Here is a 23,318-nt window from a genome sequence, read left to right as displayed (position 1 = left end):
GTTAGATATTTTCTTCATTTAAATTTCAAATGCTTTCCCAAAAGTCTCCTATACCCACCCCCGCCACCTCACTATTCAATTCTTTTAGCACTATATTGAAAACTGTTTTGTTTTTTTCTTTCTCTACTGAATTCTTCTGTGCTTCTGTTAAAGTCCATGATACATAAGGGAGATTATGAGATTTTTTATTTTTTTCAATGCTCTAACTTTTGAAAAAGCCACTGTCACAATGCTTAATTTATTGCAGCTTTACATTAAAAGGATTAGGCAGTATGAGTCCTCTAAATTTGTTTTTCTTCAGTATTTTGTTGGTTATTTGTTATTTTCATACAAACTTTAGTGTCTGTTTATTGTTATACGCAAAACAGTTTTCTTGTATTTCATTTACCCTGTTGAATCTATAAAGTTGGGATGAAGTGGCATTTTAAACAAAATTAAATTTTTCAAAGCTCCATACTTCTATATTAATTTAGATCTTCTTTGACTTCTTTAATTATTTTTGTACCTTTCTACATACACATCCTGTATGTATTTCTTTTGACCAATGCTTCAGTAATTATTTTGGGCACTAATATGATAAGGCCTTTCAAATTTCAAATTACATATATCCACTATTGGTACAGAGGAAAGCAACTGGTTTAGTATACTGTCCTGAGACCTTGATGTGTAGCCCACATCAGTTCTAGGAATTTTCTTTTAGATTTTTCATACAATTATATCATCTAAAAGATGGCTTTATTTTTTTTTCCCCTTCTAGTCTGCATAGCTTTTCTTTTATGCATATGTTACTAGACTATCCAATACAATGTTGTATAGGAGTGGCCAGAGGGTACATAGTATGAGGTTTCTGATGTTCAGGTCTCTGCATTTGCCAATCGGCTAGCACATACACGGCTGCAAATATGCATGTGCACACATATAGAGATGCTATTTATTCTTTAAGTTATTTGTTTGCCTGCAGGTATGTATATATACCATGTGCATAAACCAGAGAGGATATCAGGTTCGCTGGAACTAGAGTTACCTATGGTTGTGAGCCAACATGAGGATACTAGGAATAAAACACAGGCCCTCTGCAAGAGCAACAAATGCTCTAAAGCCATCTTTCCAGCCCTAACATATGGTTTTAATATTGTCTTTGTCCCACTGTCTCTAGTTAATCACAAGTATCTGTTTTCAAATACTGATAACATGGACAAAGTTAACCTTGCAATCTGATAACATGTACTATTAAACACAAATTATTTGAAATTATTTTTAATTTATGATTTTCTTTTGAGATAGTCTCCTATAGTCCAGGCTCAAACTCTATGTTGCAAAGGATGGCCTTGACCTTCTGAGCGCTGAGATTACAACATGTATTAACATGTATTAACACGCTATGTGGTGCTGGGGTTCACACCTAGGACTGTGTGTGTGCCAGGCAAACACTCTCCAAATGAGCTACATTCCCAGCTGTAGCTTCAGTTTATAAACTGCCTTTAAAACTTACCATGGACTAAACTATTGGCAGGCGCTACAAGTGTGTCCCATAGACATATGTTTCTGGAGGAAAAAAAAAAAAGGATTTCTTTTAACTGACAGAAAAATAGAATAAGAAAATAAGCCTAGTATTAAATACCTGAACTTTCTTTAAAGGGATGTTTTTGTCGTTAAATATATAAAAATTATGTACATAACATTCTCACATAAAAAACTTCTAACTTACAAAACTGAGTTATGCTTTGATAATCATGCACTTAAAAATAAGATTAATGAAGGCTGACTATAGAAATTACTTGATGTATTTACTGATTTCCCAATGTATCAGCTGAATAACACACAAGTCATAGAAAATGCTAGTTAATATAACAGGGTGTGCGCGTGCACGCACTCACGCACGCACACACACACACACACACACACACACACACACACACACACACAATTTCTACTAAACATGGGCCAGAGTCTACCACCTCGAAAGCTAGTTTCTAGTACAAACCGAGGCTTACAGATGAGTATCAGAAGGTTGGCAAGCTCATGGTCCTGACGGAAGAGCTTAGCTGCTCTGCATGAGTGGGTGGAGTGAAGAAGACGGATGTTCATGCAAACTGGCAGGCTGCTCTGAGTTCCCTATGTTCTTATGAAAATGACCTACCTAGTAATTATGGCATGGTGAAGACTAAACAAGTTAACTAAATAATATGGCCAATAAATAAATAGTACCTTTTCAGCTTCAAATTTTCTGGATATATAGAAAATAACACACAAAGAAATGTTCATTTCACCAACAACCACATCCTTTCTTCTAAAGTCTCAATATGAGAACACTAAAAACATTAAAATTCTCAATATGAGAATAAAAAATAAATTAATGGAGAAAAAAAGGATAGTTTTTGTTTTAAATGGTACTAGAATTTTATAAGTTTTATGCCACTAAAAATGCTTTATGAAAAAAAATCTTTATGATAAAAATTCCTAAGGCCTAACTACTTAGACAAAAGAATACACAACAAAAAATAAATTTAGCTATCCATATACACTTCATTTCAGCTACATCTCTTACCTATTGTCACTTGAAAGACCAGCTGTAGCTATCAGAGAGGAGGAACTAACGAAGACAAAATCATTGGCTGTTTTGTTATGACACTGCCAAGCCTGGAATGGTTATAAACAACAAATGTTACTGTTGCTAGTGGAATTTCCAAAACCAAGTACATGTATGACTAAAATGTGATCATGTTCTTTACGTCTCTTAAAAATAATTTCTATCTTCTGAACCTTTAAAAAAGTTGGAGAATATAAGAAATTTTCATGTTGATTCTCCCCCTTTCTGTAAAAAATACAAACAGTTCCTGAACCACATTTTCCACTTTTGTTCCACCAACATCTTATGAAGCAAACATACACAGGTTAAACTTCAAATACCCCCTAGATCTAGTTAAGTGGGAAAAAACAAAAACAAAGCTGTTTTATGCAGACAGAAACCAGGATTTAAGATTATTTTAGCTGTAAGTATCTTTGTCAAATTGGCATTATGTATTTTTCAAAAACATTTAAACTTTTACATAATTGTTGAAAAATCATAAAAAGTTACAATCACACTTAAAGTTGAAGCAAGCTTACTATGATACATTTTATTAATTAAAAAAGAAAATCAATGGTCTCAAGCGGTCTTTTCACTGGAATATAAACTTACACATTTCACACCGTAGCGTAATAAATCTAGGAGGAAAGAACTCACTAAATCCTTTTCAAGTTACCCTAAACAATCCTCCATTGTGTTTACTCACAACAGTATTAAACTCTAACCTTTAACTTCAGGTGAATTAACAGAACCACAATGCATAACCTTTTTTAATACATACTGTTTATGTTTAGTTCTGTAAAGGGCTTTATTAAAGAACAGACTAAGTAATTACATTATTTCATTTCTGTAGGTCAATTTTTATGAAGAATCCACACTCTTTTTTTGTTGTTGTTGTTAAAGATTTATTTTATTTATTATACATAAGTATACTGTAGCTGTCTTCAGACACACCAGAAGAGGGCGTCAGATCTCATTACGGGTGGTTGTGATCCACCATGTGATTACTGGGATTTGAACTCAGGACCTTTGGAAGAGCAGTCAGTGCTCTTACCCGCTGAGCCATCTCACCAGCCCGAATCCACACTCTTAAATAGAGATGAAAACAACAGGGTCAGCAGCAAGATGCCCTTTCTAATTTGTTCGTAAGTAAGAGCTAAGTAAGGAAAATGATCTGATACATCTGCCAATCATCTTAGGTAGAAGACTGATTTACAGCTTAGTGAGGTTAGAAAAAGTTCCAGTATTTTCTGTGAGTCTCTGAAGATGTGGTGCTGTACCCATTAACTTTCTAAAGTTTACTCATTAATTTTCACATATTACAACAGGAGCCTATAATAGCAACTGAACAGATAAGAATAGAAATGTTTTATTTATTAATTTTAATATTACTTGTTTCAAACATAGCCTTGATTCTTAAACATAAACTTATATATATATATATATATGATTTTTTTGCTTACCAGATATGGCTTAGGCATGCTCCCAGTAACTGGGCAACATTTCCAGTTTGTTTGGTACAAACTTAAATATCCATCAGCATCAACAATTCCAAACTTTAAAAAAAAAATCAAATTGTTAATGCAAATAAAAGCACACATTTATCTTTATCCTCAATGTGACACAATGTTTAGCATTTGATTGATAAAGACTGTACCTTTTAATTTTTTATACCACTTTAAGAAGACTTCCAGTGTAGCAAGAAGCAAACATAGTTAAGTAATGTGTGCCACTAGTGTATATAGTTCTTATAACTTAAGTAATGTGCACCACTAGTGTATATAGTTCTTATAACTTAAGTAATGTGTACCACTAGTGTCTATAGTTCTTATAACTTAAGTAATGTGCACCACTAGTGTATATAGTTCTTATAACTTAAGTAATGTGCACCACTAGTGTCTATAGTTCTTATAACTTAAGTAATGTGCACCACTAGTGTCTATAGTTCTTATAACTTAAGTAATGTGCACCACTAGTGTATATAGTTCTTATAACTTAAGTAATGTGCACCACTAGTGTATATAGTTCTTATAACTTAAGTAATGTGCATCACTAGTGTCTATAGTTCTTATAACTTAAGTAATGTGTACCACTAGTGTGTATAGTTCTTATAACTTAAAAAAAAAGCATACTGAATTAACTATTAGGCCATACAAAACCTTTGTGTAAATACAAATATAGGTGTTCACAAAAACAAACAAATAAACCCAAAAACCAAAAAACTAAAATAAGGTCTTTCAAAAACATGCAATTTGAAAAATACATAAATAAGGTGACCTGGCATGGTACTACACACCTGTGATTCAACCCTTTAGAAGGCTGAGGAAGGAGAATCGCTTTGAGTTTCAGGACAGCAAGGCCTACATAATGAGTAACTTGGGACACTAAACTACAGTGTGAAATCCTGTGTCAAAAAAACAAAAAACAAAAAAACCCCTCAAAAGCACAAAACAAAGCAAAACACAAAACAAACAAAAACCCTTAATCACAAAGAAAAAATACACAAACAATAGAAAGTTAAAATAAGAATTAATTATCATAGTCAAATAGTTCTTTTTCTGAATCTCAAGGTAAATTTAATTGGGAAGACACTAAATTAAGTATAGGAGAATGTGATACAGAACTCACAGGTTAAAATAGCTAACTTTTTTTTTTTTTTAAGACATTATAAAAACAGTACATGCTAGTAAGGGACTCACACCTGTAAATCCCAATCATTTAGGAGGCTAAAGCAGAAGAAAGGATTGTCATGAACTTAAGGCCAATATGAGCCACAGAGTGAGATCCTGTTTAAAACAAACAAACAAACAAACAAACAAAGGTGCATGCTTAGAAATTATATAAAACTCATGTTTATTTTGGACCCAGTCTTCTTCTAATTCTAAATCAACCACCTATTATAACAAGGTGATTATTTCCTGTAAGATTTCTTTTTATGAATATTCAAACACTCATATAGATTTTTATAGTAAATTGGATAATATACAGATAAAAGTTTACATTTTAAGTTTATTTTAACTGACCTCATCAAGACATAGAAATCTAGCTATTCTTGTACTGGGGTGGCACTGCAGTGTATAGTTGTCTTACAATTGTAAACTTTCTTTTTATAGACAGTTTTCAACTTATTGTATTATAAAAGGTGCTGCTTTGAACATTCATATAAATGTACACCTCTTTATAATTATATAGACTAAAAATTTAGAATTGGGAATGCTTTGCATCAATTAAAATTGAAAGATGAAGCTGGCAAGATTGATGATCTCATCTTGTTCCCTGGGACCCATATAGTGAAGGAAGGAAGGAAGGAAGGAAGGAAGGAAGGAAGGAAGGAAAGCCCTCTAAGTTGCCTTAGACTCCACAGTATGCTCTTGCACCCCCCCCCACAAAGTTCAAAAAATGTAAAAATATGAAAATTGAAGGTAAAATCAATTTTAAGCAAAATATTTGAAATTCGCTACTTATTTATTCTTACATATTAGTAGCACAAGGAACTGTCAAAATTTAAAATATTTACCAAGTTTTAATTTTGAGTGATGATTAGTGAACATATCCAATTTTTGGCAAACTTCATATTGTTTATTTACTACTCTACTGTTTTTTGAAAACTCTGATAGCCTATTCCTTTTATATTTGTTTTACTTTCTCACTACCTAGCCCTTTTTTCTAGTTTATTCTGTTTTCTGGAGTAGAGCTAGATTTGTTCTTCAGCAGGTATAAACGTAGAATATATATTCAAATAGTGTTAATTTGAAATATAGTTTGGCTGAACGTCAACTTATTTCTCACTTCTTATGTTACAGGATTCTATAACTATAACTCTACTAATTGTAATTTTCTCCTTTTAATAGGGAATTTTGAACAGCTTGATTCCGATTGTTTGAAAAGGAAGGTGAGTAAGTAACATTTACAACTCCATTTCTTTCACATTTAGAGGACTATTTCTTTATACTTGAATCAAAACAAAACCTAGGATATGTGCACACATATCTGTCAATACATCTTAGTACTAGGTAGACCCTTTTGTTGTGAAATTATATTCTTTGCTTTCAACAAATAACAAGTACTGCTTTCCCCTACTACTTTGATTTTTCTAAAATATTCCCTGAACTATTTCTCAGGAGATAATTTCTTATTTGGTGCTTCCTCAATATACATACATACATACTTGTTTCTTACATTTATGTTCACTGACCCCCATTTTTGAGAACTGTGTTTTTAATTTGTAAAAACGGTTCCCTGTTCTATGCTGTTTCATTCTAGCCTGTTTTATTGATAGCATTTCTGAATCTCTTAATTAATTTTTCATGTCATTTATTAGTCTTATTATCTTAGTTTTGTTGAAATTTCAGTCTTTTGAGTGCCCAATTCTATCTGTAATTCACATCCAAACTGATTTACATAACTGGGATGGATTGAGTCTTCTCTACCATTTACTAAGGATGATTCCTTAATGAAGGCTAGAGCATGTACAGGTGTTGTGCTATTTGGTTCCATCACATGGTTAAAGTAAATGAAAAGTTAACTGCTTAGCAAGATATCTGGTAGGCAATGAACTAAAGCCTGTTTTACTTTAAAATAGACTATATGAAGGACTAGTAAGTGCTAATGCTAAAAAAAATAAGCCAGACCACAGAATCAAATTATAGAAAGGTTTGAGTATCATACTGATGAATTTTGTAAAAGATATCTTGAAAGGTTTCTCCAAAAAAAAATTACTTATTTTAATTATGTTGTTCAAATTATCACCTTAATGGGAAGACATTACATCAAAGGAACTATGGATTAACATACACCGACTAGAAGCAACAGCACAGTTAACTAAAATGGAAAGCATAAAAACATAGTATTTCAGACTACACTTATTAAGCACTCATAATCTGAAAAAATCTGAAATTCAAAACAGTCTGAAATGTGAACTTGCTGAGCACCATCATAGAAATTTAGGAAAAAAAAGGCTATTTTCTAGGATCTATGTAAACTTTTAGTGATGCGTGATCCTGAAGACAATACCAGGCTAATTTATACTTTAAGCCCTTGATTGGAAATAAGTAGCGATGTGAGAAGTTAGTAAAGGGATGCTCTAGAGGTGTTTCAGCAAACTTCTTAAAAAAAAAAAAAACTAAATAAAATATTATCATTTCCTCTTTCTTTCCCTTCCATTCCTCCTTGCCCCACTTAAAATTTATGGCATTCTTTTTTTTATTATTGTTACATATCTATGAATAAATATATAAATAACTTGCCCAGTCTGCTTAGTGTTGTTTATATATATGCTTTTAGGGCTGACCATTTTGTATTGGATAATTACGAGGCTTGTCTCTGGAAGAGATCAATTCTTCTCCTCTTGGTAGTCATTAGTTGCCTATGCTCTTTTTGGTCTAGGGCCCTATGAAATTTCCCACTACTTCATCTATTTGTGTCATTACTGCTTAGGTACCGTATCGCTGAGCTTGTCATGGGTGTACTTTTCCTGTCATTTCTAGGAGAAAAATCTCACAGCACACCTAGTCACACCCTCTCTTCAATGGCTCTGTAACTAAAGGTTTGCCCTCCATAAGGTCTTTATTCTTCTTAACTCTGCTAGTAGAAAATGCTAAAAGAAATCATAATAAACAATGGAACTGTAATATCAAAATGTCCTATTAAAGCTGTGTGGCTAGTTGACAGTTTGCTGACATGTCATTCTACAGCAGTGTTTCTCAGTTTTAGAATGCACACAAAATCACAAATGCAGATGACTTAGATCTAACACACCCCAAACTGTACTTGCTGCTTGGCGCTGAATCATATTCCAGGAACTAAAAAGTTGGACACTTACTGGTCAAAGAAATGTAAGATAGAGCACTGGTTCTTAGGGTACATTTAAATTAAGCTTAGTAGTAATATATATGTACCATAAACTATATACATATACTAAATGTTCTTTCAGAAGAATTAGAAGAATTCTTATGAGTTAGTACTTTAAACACTTTGTTAAAAATCTCAAACTAGTGAATTTATACCCCAAACTTTTTTTTAAAAAAAATCATTTAATTCTCAATAGTACCTTATTTCCCTGATAGTTAAATCTCATTCTTGTAATTCTTGAATTGCCACCAGACCGAAAACAGGTTATTTGCTGAGAATGGCCCCATTCAAACATTCTGACACTTCCATCTTGAGCTCCGGTCAGATCTGCATTATAAGATGACAAAAATTACATATTTATTTTAAAAAGTTTTGAGAAAATTTATTTAACGCAATCTAGAATTATTTAGCAGAGTTATACCTAGGAAATAAATCAATCCATTTATGTAAATTTCCCTTTTATTTTTCATTTCATACAACAAAAATAATATGTACTTCCATTTGAATGCGAGCATGTCTTTAAACAAAACAGTAGAAACATGTATATTAGAAACATGTCTATAAATTAAGATTGTTCTCAAAATTATCTTAATGTCTTAATACCCTAAAATAATTTTTATATTTATAATTATTGTAATTATTAAAAAATAAACCTTTATCAGTTATACTATTAATGTTTAAATTTATGTTTTTCTCAGGAAAAGACATGTTAAAGGTGGTCTTGAATGACATATTAAAGAAAATTTCATTTTTAAGTTATTCTGACTGGCTGTTATCTCAAATATATGCTAATGACTCTGATAATACTAATTATTATAAAGATTAATAATATCAGTAGGTAGTTTTGATAATGAGCACTCAGAACTATACAAATGTCACCCAAATTGTATTAATCATAACTCAGAATTAGTGTGGTATAGGAATAATGAAAATCAATACATATAAAATACCCAGCATGCTGCTAATATACTATTAGTTGAGTTTTATTAATTCTTCATCAAATACTTAGTTTAAATGAATTCAGACTATTTTAGAATGTTTGCTGTGCACTGGGCAGGGCTGAGAGGGCAGCAGCATAATGCCTTGACACTAGCTAGAAGAGATGCTCTCTTCTTCCCATGGTCTTAATTATTTTCTTTTATATTTATGGGTGTTTGACCTGCATATATATTTGTGCAACATGTGCATGCAGAGATCAGAAGAGGGTATAGGATCCCCTGGATCTGGAGTTAGATATGGCTGTGAGTTTTATGTGGGTGCTGGGAATGTAACCTGGGTCCTCTGGAAGAGCAACCAGTACTCTTAACCTTTGAGCCATCTCTCTGACCTCACAGACTTACTTAATTATAACCAATGAGGATAACCATTTAAAATTATTTAAGTTTTCCAAATATTATCTATAGTGCTAAGAACTCTAGGCTACATGGCTCTGGTGTTCTTGAATTGTGGTGTATTAACAACCTAAAACACAACTCACTCTAAACAGTAAGACAAAAACTGAACCTTTAACTCTAATTAAGAACCTATCACTTCAATGAATCAAATTTCTTTTCATCTTGCCTCCTCGAACACCTTTTTATTTTAGTTCTGCTACCTTGGTGTGATGGCTAATATTTTACTGCCTGGGTCTAGATTCACCTAGATTGATGAGACATACCTCTGGCTGTGTTTGTGAAGATGTTTCTAGATAGGATTAACTGAGATAGAAAACAGATGAGCTACAAATATAGCAGGTTACATCTCATGGGCTAGAGAAGCATATGAAACAGAAGAGGGCAAAGGAGAAAACAAGCTCAAAGAGATAGCACATCTTTTTCTATGGTTCTTGGCTAGCTCTCACCATACTCATTTCTTCTCAAGTAATCAAAAGACTCAACCCCCTGAAACCTTAAGCCAAAACAAATTATTCCTCCCCTATCAGCTGGTTCTGTCAACTATTTGGTGACAGCACTGAGAACCTAACTCGTGGTAAAGCCATAAACCACCTGCAGTCTAACTTCGTAAGTTTATGAAATGGCGAATGTTCAAATAGCCTTCTGATAGTTCTGTGTCAGAAGACAAACACAGAGGAGACTACTTATAAAACTCCTAAAAGCAGCAACTTACCAGGTACAGGAGAGCCTTATGTACACTGCTTCTTGCTGCTATTTATAGACTACCACAAAAACCTCACCCTCAGATTTCAGCTGACAGCTGATTTGAACACGTTCCCAGACTAACTCTGTATTATGTGTGATGTACCAGACGGTGTCCAGCAAAGTGCCTCGGGTAACAGAATTGTGTGTCTTCCTAAATTCAAGTCTAGAACTCCTATATCTCAAACTCTACCTAACTTCAGGCATAAACAATATGGACTCATAACCTTTTATATTTTATTTTTTAGTTTTTGAGAAATGACTAAACTTTATCAAAGATAATTTAAAATTATGGTAGTTACAATGGGGAAGCTTAAATTAGGCAAATTAATTATTCCTCTCTAGGACTCAATGGATAAAAAGGGATCCCCAACACCTCAGCAAGAGTAGAATGCATCTTCTGACAGACAAGCAGAAGTTACAAAAAACGAGATGGACCAGTGCTAACATCTTTTGAATTTGTTTTTCTCCCTACGTTGTTCCTTCCCCTCCCTGCCTCTGTCCTCTTTGTGTGTGTGTGTGTGTGTGTGTGTCTGTCCGTTGTGCCCCACCCCACTCTGTGTGTGTGATTGTGTATACATACACACCAGAAGTCAACTGTGGTATCTTCTTCAAGGGCTTTCCACCATATTTTGAGACAGGGTCTCCCAAGGAACCTGGAGCTCATTGCCGAGCCTACAGCAAGCCTATCAGGCCAGCAAGCCCCGGAGACTCTCCTGCCCAGTGCTGAGATTACAGGTCTGTGCCACCATACCCAGATTTTTCTGTGAGTGTCAGGGATCTGAATTCATGTCATCATGCTGGCTAACAAGTACTTTACTGATGAGACCATCTCCTCAGCCCCATATATACCTTGTTAAATGACTGTTTACAAAAGGCAAACAAAAAACCTGCACCTCCCCATGGACTCTTTTTATAGTGTACATCTGGGCCCTACAGTCTTTTTATAAGATCATTTTAAATCAAGATTTTAGTGATTTTTCTATCTGGCACACGGCTAAAATCAAACCCAAAGATGCATTATTTGTGTGACATTTTTCTGTCTCTAAATTAAGAGTTCTAGATAACTTGGCTTAAACAACAATAGATTCATAAGTAAATTAAATGTTCCCTAAACTCTCAGAAGGAAGCTGGCCCAAGTATACTTTCATTTCTCATGGACTCAGAGAACCTTTGGTAAATACATGCTACTTTGATCCAGGCTTTTTAACTCTGTGTTACCAAGTAGGACCTGATCCCTCCTCACCTGACTGGCATTCTGGAGTCTCTAAGAGTTTGTCTGTGTTGCCAGATTACCTGACTTTATGTCTAGATCATCTGGAATCTCACTTCTGCAATGTCAGGGGACCCAGCTCCTCCTGGATCTTGCAGTGTCCCCACAGTCTCTGTCTTGGCTGACTTCTCATCCTACAGTGCCCCCAGATCCACCAAGATCTGACTTCACTTCCCTGTATAGGTAGTTAGGCCCTACTCATCTGTATCACATAGATCTCTCAATGCTGTATCTCTGAAATCTCACATGCCTAACCTCTGCTTGACCAGAGATGACTAAGTGGCATACATAGAAGGACTAGCAACATATGTTAACCCTTAAATGGTGACTCTTAACTCAGACAATAGAAAACTCTCAAAAAGCCTGTCCTTTCTTGTAAGGGCAGTTCTGATGGTAAAACCTGTTCTCCAATTGGTTCTTGATCTGTAAAGAAAGCCATGGCCCAATTGCTGCTGGGTGGAAGGAATAAGCGGGACTTCTGTGTCCCTGGAGGAAAAAAGAGACAGATGAAGGGAGGAGAGGAGAGTTTACCATGCTTTGGAGAATGATCAAGGAGCCATGTGAGGTCTCGGGAGGAGCGGCAGTCTGTGACTGCTCCAATAGGTCAGGGATGTTTAGCAGGGACTAGATGTAATGGGCACTAAAGTTTAGGGCAGGCGGGAGGTGTGGAGCTAAGAGTATTAATAAGGGCATGCTAGTAGCGAGTTTTTAATAATGCCCAGCAATTGTGCCAAGAAGGCAAATTGAAAATGAGCAACCTGTGTGTGTGTCTTTTATCTGTGGATTGAAGGGAAACTGGGTGGAGGCTGGTAGCGCAGCCTGTTCCTGGAGCTTTGAGGGGAGAGTGAAAGCTACACACAACAGATGGCACATACCAGGGAAGGCGAGAATCCACTATTAATTAGTCATTCTCGGACTGATCACATACACATAGTGACGTAAATCTAGGAAGAGGGAATATTGGTTTCTCAGGGAGCAGACCAGAGTCATGTGGCTCCATCTCAGCAAACCTGATCAAAGGAACACAGGCTCAGCTCACAGTCCCTGGGATTCCCTGCTGTGAAGAGAGACAGGGTGGCTGCTCTGAGGCAGAGAACCCAGATAGTAAAAGCAGCCTGCTTCCTGCAAGCAGGTAATCAAAGGATAGAATTCTAAAGTTCATTTGTTTGTAAAGACAGAAGGGAATACAGATTTTGCCCAAGCCACATGGGGATCCCCCTCCTCTCCCACACACAGTTTGGAACTAATACTGAGTTTGGGCTCAGAGGCACTGGGAGCCCGGCTGTGCAGAGACAGGCTGCTTGGAGGAAGACAGAGAGAGGCAGACAGTAAAGGCCTCCAACAAGCAGATAAAGGATAGAGATAAATGAGACTTAGTTATTTTAAGGATAGAAGGGAGTATACTTTAATTGTTTAAATGTTCTTAAGAATACAGAGAAGAGTCGGGGAGGTTGAATGAAATAATGTTATCAAGCAAATCTAAAAAGGTCTATGCCAAGATAATACTCAAATTCTTTGAATATGAGCTCCACAGGAATTCTGGGATCGATATTCCTGGTATGACAGATTAGAAGCCTCAGAATAGGCCTATACAGTAAGCAAAAGGGAATTTGTTGATATTAAAATAGTGAGACATTCAATCTTAAAAAATTAGATGGAAGGCAGGAGATAGGGTGCCTAGCCTATCTTAGACAGTAGAAATTTAGGCCTTGAGACTTATATAGAAAGAGAGCCTGGAAATAGGCTCATACAGCAAGTAGACAAAAAATATTAAATAAAAAATTTAGGCCTTGAGCTCATGAAAGTTGGGGCAGGGGACAGTAGAAGCACTGTCTCAACAGATAACATTTGCTTAGATTGCTTTATTTGTTTTGAACTGTCTTAATTATCAAAATGAGTGTGATTTTTTTTCTTTTTTCTTCTTCTCTTTTTTCCCTGCAATGAAAGCCTCATTTTGCAATGTTCTTCAAATAATAGAGGAGACTCCTCTATGCACACCCTGTACAATGTTAACACTGCCTCCATTAAGCCTTAATTAAGAAAGGCCAAAGAATAAGATGCTGAGTTTCTTTTAAAATAATTTAAAATATATTAACATTCCTGAGGCAGATTTTGTGTGAGGTCTTAAATAGGTAACTGCTACTCAAAGAATGGTGCTTGGAAGGTCTGTCTGTAAATCCCGTGAGGTCAAGCAGCAGCAGCAAACACACGCGATGGCATGAGCCAGTGATGTCAGCACTGATTCCACACAACTAAGACTTGGTTCCACAATTGGGCCACTTAAGAACTCTGGTCCTTAGAGACAATTGAGAAAACACAGTTGTACCTTAATATCTGCTGAGAAAACACAAATAAATATGATGCTGATAAACTGCCAGCTGACTGACATGCAGTTGAGGAATACTTCCTCGTATGATCTGAATATTCGCTTGTCATTTCCTACACATGCAACCACTGTTTAAAGGAAAATAAAGCCGGCACTAGTGTATTAGTGGAGCACAGCCCAGTCCACGTGCAGCTGAGTAAGGAACCAAATACCAAAGTTCCTCTGACCAGAACAGAGGAACTTCAAACCATGCAGCCTCTGACTGGAAGTAGGCAGCAGGCACTTCCCAGTTAAGGGAATGTGGACTTGGCCACCACCAGAGAGGCTCTGCAATGTGCCCAAACAGCATCCACAACTGCACTTGGCTTCAACACAACTAGACTGACAAAGGCTGCTCACCACGGATGAAGACGAGGTAAGGCTGGCACCACAAACATGGGATCATTCAGACCTACTTGCACATGCCATGGGAGGAAGGTCCACACTGGTTCAGTGTGATCTGTTTGGCTCCATTCTAGCCAGTCCCTTGTACTGCTTCCGCTGCAGGAGATGGGGTGGCTGGCACTGCTAGAAAGTCCTGTACGTGAGGAACTCTTCATTCCAAGCCTGCACCACCTGTCCCTGCCCTGCTGCCACCTCATGAGTGTGATTTTGAGTTTGGTAATTATTTCTGGCTACTGGACCAAGGACATGCTATTTTGGGAGAATGCCTCTGCATTTGTGTTGACAAAAAAGGAGAATAGGCTCTGGACCCCATTCAGAGTGATATGGATCAGTTATGACAGGAGGAGACTCCCTGAATTCAGAACTAGAAAAATTCAAGAGAACCAAACAGGTAAAGATTCTTTGTGCCATCCTTCACATAGCATGAAGACTTACTATAATTGCTTATTAATAAAATTAACTCATAAAAAAGACATCTGTCTTTCACATGCTCGAACAAGGAGCAGAATTTCATCCATACCTAATCTGTGCACCCTGCACAATCCATACAGATATCTTAATGGTACTAAAATTTTGGTGGTGAGATTTATATATTACAGAATGTACAACTTCAGCAAGATTCACCCTCAGAGATGCTGAACTGATCTGCTTGGACCCCTGCTTCTGGGAATTGTCATGAATTCCAGAATATCTTGCCTCATCCACCTTTCAGATGGACCGAGTTAGAACTTCAGTCAAGCCCTGAGCCTTCTAAGCATAAGAGACTGGATAACAAATGCTAAGGCTAGCTTTCCCAAAGTGTAACCAAGTTTTCTAATTTTGCTAACCCTCCCCAACCCTTTCAAATTTTTTTCGTCACCCTTGTTCAGCTGGAAGAAGTTATGGAGAGTTGTCAGCCTAAAACTCTGGGTTTGGGGGTCTGGTAATGGTTATTTTACAAATTATAGAAAAATTGTCACTTTAAGGGATAACTTGAGAATGGTCATAATTTTGAATAGGGAAGAAATAGGTGGAATTGATTATGTAGCCAATGTGTACATTGGAAATAAATGACATCATAAAATAAATGGACCTAACAAACATCTACAGAACATACCACCCAAACATAAAAAGAATACACTTACTTCTTTGCAGTTCATGGAACTGTCTTCAAAATTGATCATACATTATGGCACAAAACAACTCTCAACAAACAGTGAAAAGCTGGACTAACTTCCTGCATTCTGCCTGACTATGGTGGCACAAAACTAGTTATTAATGTTAACAGAAACCATAAAGAATATCCAAACTGCTGGAGCCTAAATACCACACAATTCAATCATTAGGTCACTGAAGAAATCAAGAATGAGATAAAAAAGAAATCCCAGAATAGAATGAAAATGAAGACGCAACATAACAAAATCTATGAGACAAAATGAAGGCAATCCTAGGAGGAATATGCTTACGTTAAACAAACAAACAAACAAAGCCCTAAGATTTTTTTTTTTTTTTTTTTTGGTTTTTCGAGACAGGGTTTCTCTGTAGAGCCCTGGCTGTCCTGGAACTCACTTTGTAGACCAGGCTGGCCTCGAACTCAGAAATCCGCCTGCCTCTGCCTCCCAAGTGCTGGGATTAAAGGCGTGCGCCACCACGCCCGGCTCCCTGAGATCTTAAATGGCTTAATGGTGCATGCAGCTGAAGAATGTGGAAAAAGAGAACTAAACCCAAACAAGTAGATAAGAAGAAATAATCAAAATCAAAGTAGAAATCAATGAAGCAAACAAAAAATATCAGTACAAGGAAATAGTGAAACAAAAGGTTGGGTCTTTGAAAAGATAAACTAAATTTAAAAACAGACCTTTGGTTTAACTAATCTAAAAGAAGACTCAAATTAATGAAATTAGAACTGAAAAGAGAGACTTTATAACAAATATCAATGAAATTCAGGAGAATCATAAGGGCATTTTATTCTACTAAGTTGGAAAAAAAATCTAAATGAGATCTATGAGTTTCTAGATACATATGTCCAAATTGAACCAACAAGAAATAAATCACATAAACAGATCCGTAAGCAGCAATGAGAGTGAAGAGGCAACAAAAAATCTTCCACACTAAAATATCCTCTCAGACCAGTTGGAGTTACTATAAAAATTCTACAGAACAAAGAATTAACTCTAATACTACTGAAATTATTTCAAAACTCAAAGGAAGGCTTCTAAACACGCGCGCGCACGCACACACACACACACACACACACACACACACACACACACCTGCACGCGCATCTCAGTCCCCCTCCCCCCACTCTCTCATAAATCTGACTAAGGAAATGAAAGATCCTACGATGAAAACTTTAAAGGACACTTTAGACAGACACTGAAGAAGACACTAGAAGAAAACACCTTCCATATTCATATATTGGAAGAATTAATCTTGTTAAATGGCAATCCCAGCAAAAGCTATTCAGGTTCAGTGGAATCCTAACTAAAATCTTAGCACCGTTCTTCACAGAATGAATATTTTAATGTTTTTCAGAGAAAAATAAACTAAAAAATTCTACGGTGGGGTGGAAGAGTTGACTCTGGTTAGGAACATTTGTTGCTCTTCCAGAGGGCTCTAGCATTGACTCCTACCATTCATTCACAGGGCAGCTTAGAAGCATCTGCAAATCCAATCCCAGGGAGTCTGATACAGTGACCAGTACCCAAGACAGATGACTCCTAACAACCCATAACTCCAGCTTCAGGGAGATCCAGTACCTCTGGCCTCCTAGGGCACCTGCACTCAAACGCAGGCAATCCCTTCCTACATACACACAGAACTATAAATAAATAAGGCAAGCATAAAAATTACAAATTTGTAAAGTAAAATCATTCAGATCTGCAAGAATCAAACATAGGACTGAATGACAAAATTTCCTTATTAAATGTTTTTATTTTGTTTAATATGATACTAAGCCTTTAGTGATTTATTTTCAGGACTGAATAAGCTATCTATATTGTATAGCAATTTGGTGAAGTAAGGTGAAAAAATTACTTTTACTTTCTATCTATTTGGAATTTGGAAGTTAAGTATCTTTATGGCAATATGGTCATCTGCACAAGTTCAGTAAGAATTCAGATTTGGGGATTGGGCTCAGCAAGAAGACACTTGCTGGGTTTGATCATCAGCACTGAAAAGAAAGAATCTTGTCTCCTTTAATAGGACATAATTAGAAAGCTTGGTTATATTACCAAGTCTTTGACTGGAATGTCATACTTGAGAATTCAATACAATCAAATATAACTATATAGTATTAAGGTGGTTTTATGTGGCCAATAAAGCAACTTGAAATAAAACTGGCCCACTACCATGTACATAGTTTATGTAACTCTTAGGTGCTTGTGTTACAGCTGAGTAAGGGTCGTGTATCACTTCTGGAACTCAAGCTATTTGGAGATCTTGGGAAGAAAGGAACTGATGGCAAGTCCATGGGTTGGTTCTTCAAAGTCTATTACAAGATTCTTCATAACTGTCCAGCAAAGTTCTTTTTAAAACCCTGTATAATTACTATTATTCTTGTACCTATATAAACATTCAAGCCAAGGTCAAAGAAACTAGACCTATTTTAAAGAGTCTAATTATCTTTGGTAAAAATTGGGGTCAATAATAAGCTGTAAACTTTGTATGAAGACTACATTCTATAAAAACTCACAAACAAGAAGATTAGTGAGTTTCTTCTTCATCAGTAAATGTATGTATGCTAAGAAGTACAATCCAATTCTAGGGAGACACAAGCTCCGGTTCTCAGGGCTCTTCAGTCCTCACCCTGTATATATATATCTTCATCTGTGTTACTTTATAAAAACCTTTACAATAAAGTGTCAAATGTAATTAAAGTGTTTCATTGAGGTTTGCCAACTATTCTAGCAGATTAGTCAAACCAAAGGAAGGGGTTGGGAAAATCCCCTTTAGTGCCAGATCTATAATGGAAGTGGACAACAAGTGTGATTAGCATGTGAGGCAGAAGACAAGCTTGTGAACTGAGTTCTTGACTTGTGGCTTCCAAGTCTCACTGCAGGCAGAGAGTGTAATGAGTTGAACTGAATTACTAACATATTAAGTTTATCTTCAGAGTAGGGTAGCTGTCTGGGATAAGGAAAAAAATAGTCACACAATTGCCATAAAAAGTGTTACTGAGAAAGTATAGAAACAATGTATTTTCCCATTTAGGAATTTATTTTTGTTTCATTTGCTTAAATAATAAGCCCATATTCTTTAACTAAATCACCTCATGGACAGTATGGTTGTGACAAAGAAGACATGTTGGGGAACAACTTAATAATTAAATTAGCTTTCCTCTCCCAAGTCTCTCATATGTCAGTTATGGAAATTCTCTCTATAGAGAAAATGCCTCATAAAACAGTGGTGATTTTTTTCTTACCTAATATTTATAAAATAAGTCCACTAATAGCCCCCTAATAATAGCTGGTAATATCTTTATTTATATTTAATAGTTTGGACCTAATAGCATTCACTGCAAACATTCATGGTAGAATATTAAGCTGGCAGAATATATGCAATAGAGCTGATAGCACATCAAGTCCCTTCAATATTTCAGGACAGTTACAAATCTTACTAATAGAAGGCAAGAACATTTTTAAACAATTCCAAATATTTTGCTTACCAATAATGTTATTTAAACCTTGTATATAAAATACATTTTCGTGTTTTTGAGAAAGGACCTCATTTTGTAGCCTTGGATAGTCTTAAACTCACTAAATGTGAACTTGATAGCACCCTTCCTCAGCCTCCCAAGCAGTGTGATCTCAGATATACGCTACCCACATGCTCTGTTAAAATATACACGGACATCTTATTATACAGGCTTTGATGACTGTCTTTAGTTCTTTCTTCAAATTATTTTATATGTGTGTGTCTATGTATCCAGTCCATGCTATATGTATTTGGGTACACAGAGGCTAGAAAGGGATGTCAGATCCTTTTAAATGGGAGTCACAAGAGGTTGTGAACCCCTAAAATAGGTGCTAGAAACCAATCTTGACTAAGCAAGCACTAAGAATACCAGGAATTCTTAACTTTTTAGCCATTTCTCAAACCCAGATTACCTCTAAAGCTATATAAACTCAATATAAGGGAGCCAATTGAATATTTTATACCAATTTATACTTTTAGTATGATCCATTTTATTTGATAAAGTATTCAATTTAGATAACACATGCTTATAGCACATCTCGTAATACAGCCGAAAAGAACACAGAACTTTGCTAATTTTATTTTATTGTACAATTGTCTTTGAGAAAAGCTGATGAAAATTTTATACATTATTAATTTGGAAAGACATGAATATCTCTCAATATACTCCTTTAACTGTGAAGAGAATAACATACAAATCTTTTTAAAAACAATAATCATATAGTATGAGTATATTTCAAACACCAATTAATCAACACTTCCAATAAATTTATTATTTTTTGCTAAAACAAGAGAAACTTGTGATTTCTAGGAAAAAAAATGAAAAAATATTTCCTACATAAAACTGTAAGAATTTAGTAATAATCCCTTTTATAACTTCTATTAATGTACCAGATGAAAGATAAGCTGACAAAATTAGTATAACACAAACTTATCTATGAAACATAAGGTAGGATAAAGGCTATCTTTCAATTGAAACTAAAAGCTACCCATGAATTTGCTGTACAATAAAAAATATAAAATAAAGACGAGAGAATCAACAATCATTGTTGTCAACTTACAGTAAGGAAGAGTTGGATGTGATGTCATTCTTCTAACGTTATTAATGGCTTTCTTAAGCATCTGGTAAAAGAAGAAATACTTTATAGTAACAGTAAAATAAAGGACTAGAAATGTAAGTTGTATAGCTAGGTATAGCTCAGTGGTAGAGCACTTCCTAATTAGGAGTTATACACAGAAACAGGACACACAGACAACAAGACATACACACAGTTTCAACCTTCTAGTTAATCAATACCTCCAAAACCCACTCCACCCCTCTTTTTGTCTAAAACAATCAATCAAAGAAAAAAACTTCAAGAATTTAGTCTTCTTTCTTGCCAACTGATTCATTTAAAATAATTTTTTGAATTATTTAACTAGCCTGTCAAAAAAGAGTAAAATAACTATGTAAAATTGAGCGGAACTGCATGTAAGTTGACATTTGCATATTAGTTTACATCTGTACATCAATCTTGAGGTAAACTTTTTAGTTGCTTTTTTGGATTTTAAATTGTTTAGCCCAAAGTTGCGGAGTAGGCTGGGTAGCAAGCAAGTAGGCCGTCAGAACTGGTAAGTGATGGGAAAGCTTTATTCCAAAACAGAAGCTGCTTTTAACAAGTACTAGTACTGAACATTTAGTAACAAAATAGGATTAAGAAATGTTTTATTAATTTTCCAGAAAACAAAAACTTGATGAATATATCATTATTTCTTTAAACTTCACATCAAAGTCTCTTTACTTTGTTTGCGGGTGGGGACTGAGACTGAATTTTGTTATATTGCCCAAGTTTACCTGTAACCTGCAACTCTCCTGCCTCAGACTCCTGAGGTACTGGCATAATTACAGGTATGTTCACCATGACTACCAAAATCCTATGTTCTTAGTTAAAATTTTTTCTAAAATTTGGTCACAAAAGTGACCAAATTATCATAGAAAAGTAACAAAACACAGATTAAAAGTTTTTCTGAAAGCATGTAATAGAAAATAAAGAAACCATTAGCTACTTTAAGATTCATAGAAAAAGAACCACCTTATTCTATTGGTATCTTTTTGAGAGAGGAATGGGGGTAATTTTTAATCAGAATGGCTTCCAATTAAAAAGCCATCAAGATGGTAATGCTCTACTGCTGAAGACAACACCTACACAACTCACTGAACACAGACACGTATAGAGCAAGGACCTACATAGAGCTTATACCCCTACTGACTAGTGTTTGTGGTACTTGAAGGTATTCTGTATGCTATCAGAGGAAAAAGATAAACAGCAACGCTTCTACAAACCTTGCTATCTACAATAGTGACCTACCTGCATGATGTGTTGATGCAATAGTGGCACAAAAGTTTTGACAGTAACCAACTACTATCTGGTTGGAATTAAGGCCCACTCCATGAGACAGAACCCACGCCTAACATTGCGAGACTAGATAGACCATAGACCTAGAGGAAACCAAATTCCTTACAAAGGAACAGCAAGAAAATGATTCCTAATGGTATCTTAGGGTTTCCACTGCTGTGAAGAGACACCATGACCAAGACCAACTCTTATAAAACATTGGTATTTTCTGTCTTGTATATTTTGATTTTCTTTCTTTTTTTTGAGATATATGAGGAAGCCGGGGGTAGGGGTGGGGGTGGGGGGTGAAGAGGGAAGAGCACAAGGAATATGATCAAAATATACTGAATGCAATAAAAAAAAAAAAGCAGTCCTAACATAGGCAGGAAGAATGCTTTGGTGTATAAACAACTATTTTTGACTACTGACAGCATGACCTGCAGTGCTCTATGTGAAGCACATCCATTGACAATGTAGGCAAACCCTCCCAAAGTTTCTCTTTCAGAAGGCTTAGAAAATGGAAAACTAAACCGTGAATTGATAATTTCAACAACTACTACATGCTATAAAGATAATACAGTGAATAATTAAGATTAGAGGTACAGTGGATAGGGCAGATGTCTTCTCTATGAACTCCATGGAAATCTCTTGAGATCTGAAGTTGGAATGTGAGTGTTAATACAGAGGTAGGAGTATTTTTAAAAGAATGCAAGGCAAAGTCTTTGCAACAATGGATGAGTCTGAGGGAACAGTAAGCCAGGATGAACAAAGCAAAGAGGGTAAAGTGTAGGCTAGAGCTAGGACTAGAGGCAGGCAAAGGTTTTGGAGGACAGGTTAAGTTATACTGGGAAATATAGAATTCTCAAGGCGTGACAATCTCAAAGAATATTTTAGAAACATCTGCTGCTTTATAAAATAGTGGGAGCAAGAGGTTGCAGCAAGCAAGTAGTTACAAGAGAAACCATACTGTTTTATCCAAGGCTCATGTTGAAAAAAAAAATCAGTTTCTCTATGAAATAAGACATGACTAAAACTCACAAATTTTAAGATTTTTAAATTATATACTAACCAAATTATTATATTTTAAAATTACTGATTTCTAGGGCTAAAGAGAAGGCTCAATGGTTAAGAGCACTGGTTGCTCTTCCAGAAGTCCTGGGTTCAATCCTCAGCACCCACATGGTAGCTCACAGATGCCAGTAACTCCAGTTCCAGAGGATCTGAGACCTTCACAAATGTACATTCAATGAAATATTAAAAAAAAAATCACTAATACAAAAAACAAATCACTAATTTCTAATTACAAATTCAATTTAATTCTTAAAAAACAGACACTTGAAAACATTGAACTTGACCTTTGAACTAAGCTTTAGCTGATTAATGAGTCAACAGGAATCTATGACAGCTCCGGCTGTATTAGTTATCAGGGGAAAGATTACAAAAGACTACAATTTTATAATCACAAAATTACAAAACATTAAGAAGGGTTAGTAATGATGACTGAGTCTTCACTTGAACAATTATCGTTATCAATTAGTTAAAAAACATCAGCTGACTGGTAAAGAAAACAGAATGTTCTATAGGACTTAGGGTTTTAAAAACAAAAACAAATAAAACAAAGCAAAAAAAAAAAAAACAAAACCAATAGTCCTTAACACCTAGAAATTACTAA

The 23,318-nt window shown here is 35.5% G+C and overlaps 1 protein-coding gene across 5 annotated transcripts in view; it reads right to left on the bottom strand.

Moving 5' to 3' along the window:
* Positions 1-23,318, bottom strand: part of Dmxl1 (Dmx-like 1) — a 132,884-nt gene that overhangs the window by 5,532 nt on the left and 104,034 nt on the right. For all 5 annotated transcript variants that reach the window (XM_006525916.4, XM_006525917.4, XM_006525918.4 and 2 more), the window contains 5 exons: positions 20,333-20,393; positions 8,619-8,746; positions 4,033-4,125; positions 2,549-2,640; positions 1,493-1,545 (listed from right to left, as the gene is read on the bottom strand). In XM_006525916.4, coding sequence (XP_006525979.1) covers positions 1,493-1,545; positions 2,549-2,640; positions 4,033-4,125; positions 8,619-8,746; positions 20,333-20,393 — 427 coding nt within the window. The remainder of the gene's footprint in view (positions 1-1,492; positions 1,546-2,548; positions 2,641-4,032; positions 4,126-8,618; positions 8,747-20,332; positions 20,394-23,318) is intronic.

The sequence above is a fragment of the Mus musculus genome, chromosome 18, assembly GCF_000001635.26.
Source record: "Mus musculus strain C57BL/6J chromosome 18, GRCm38.p6 C57BL/6J".
In the NCBI taxonomy this organism is placed as follows: domain Eukaryota; kingdom Metazoa; phylum Chordata; class Mammalia; order Rodentia; family Muridae; genus Mus; species Mus musculus.
The sequence above is the reverse complement of the archived record's forward strand: the minus strand, read 5'-3'. Positions and strand labels throughout refer to the sequence as shown.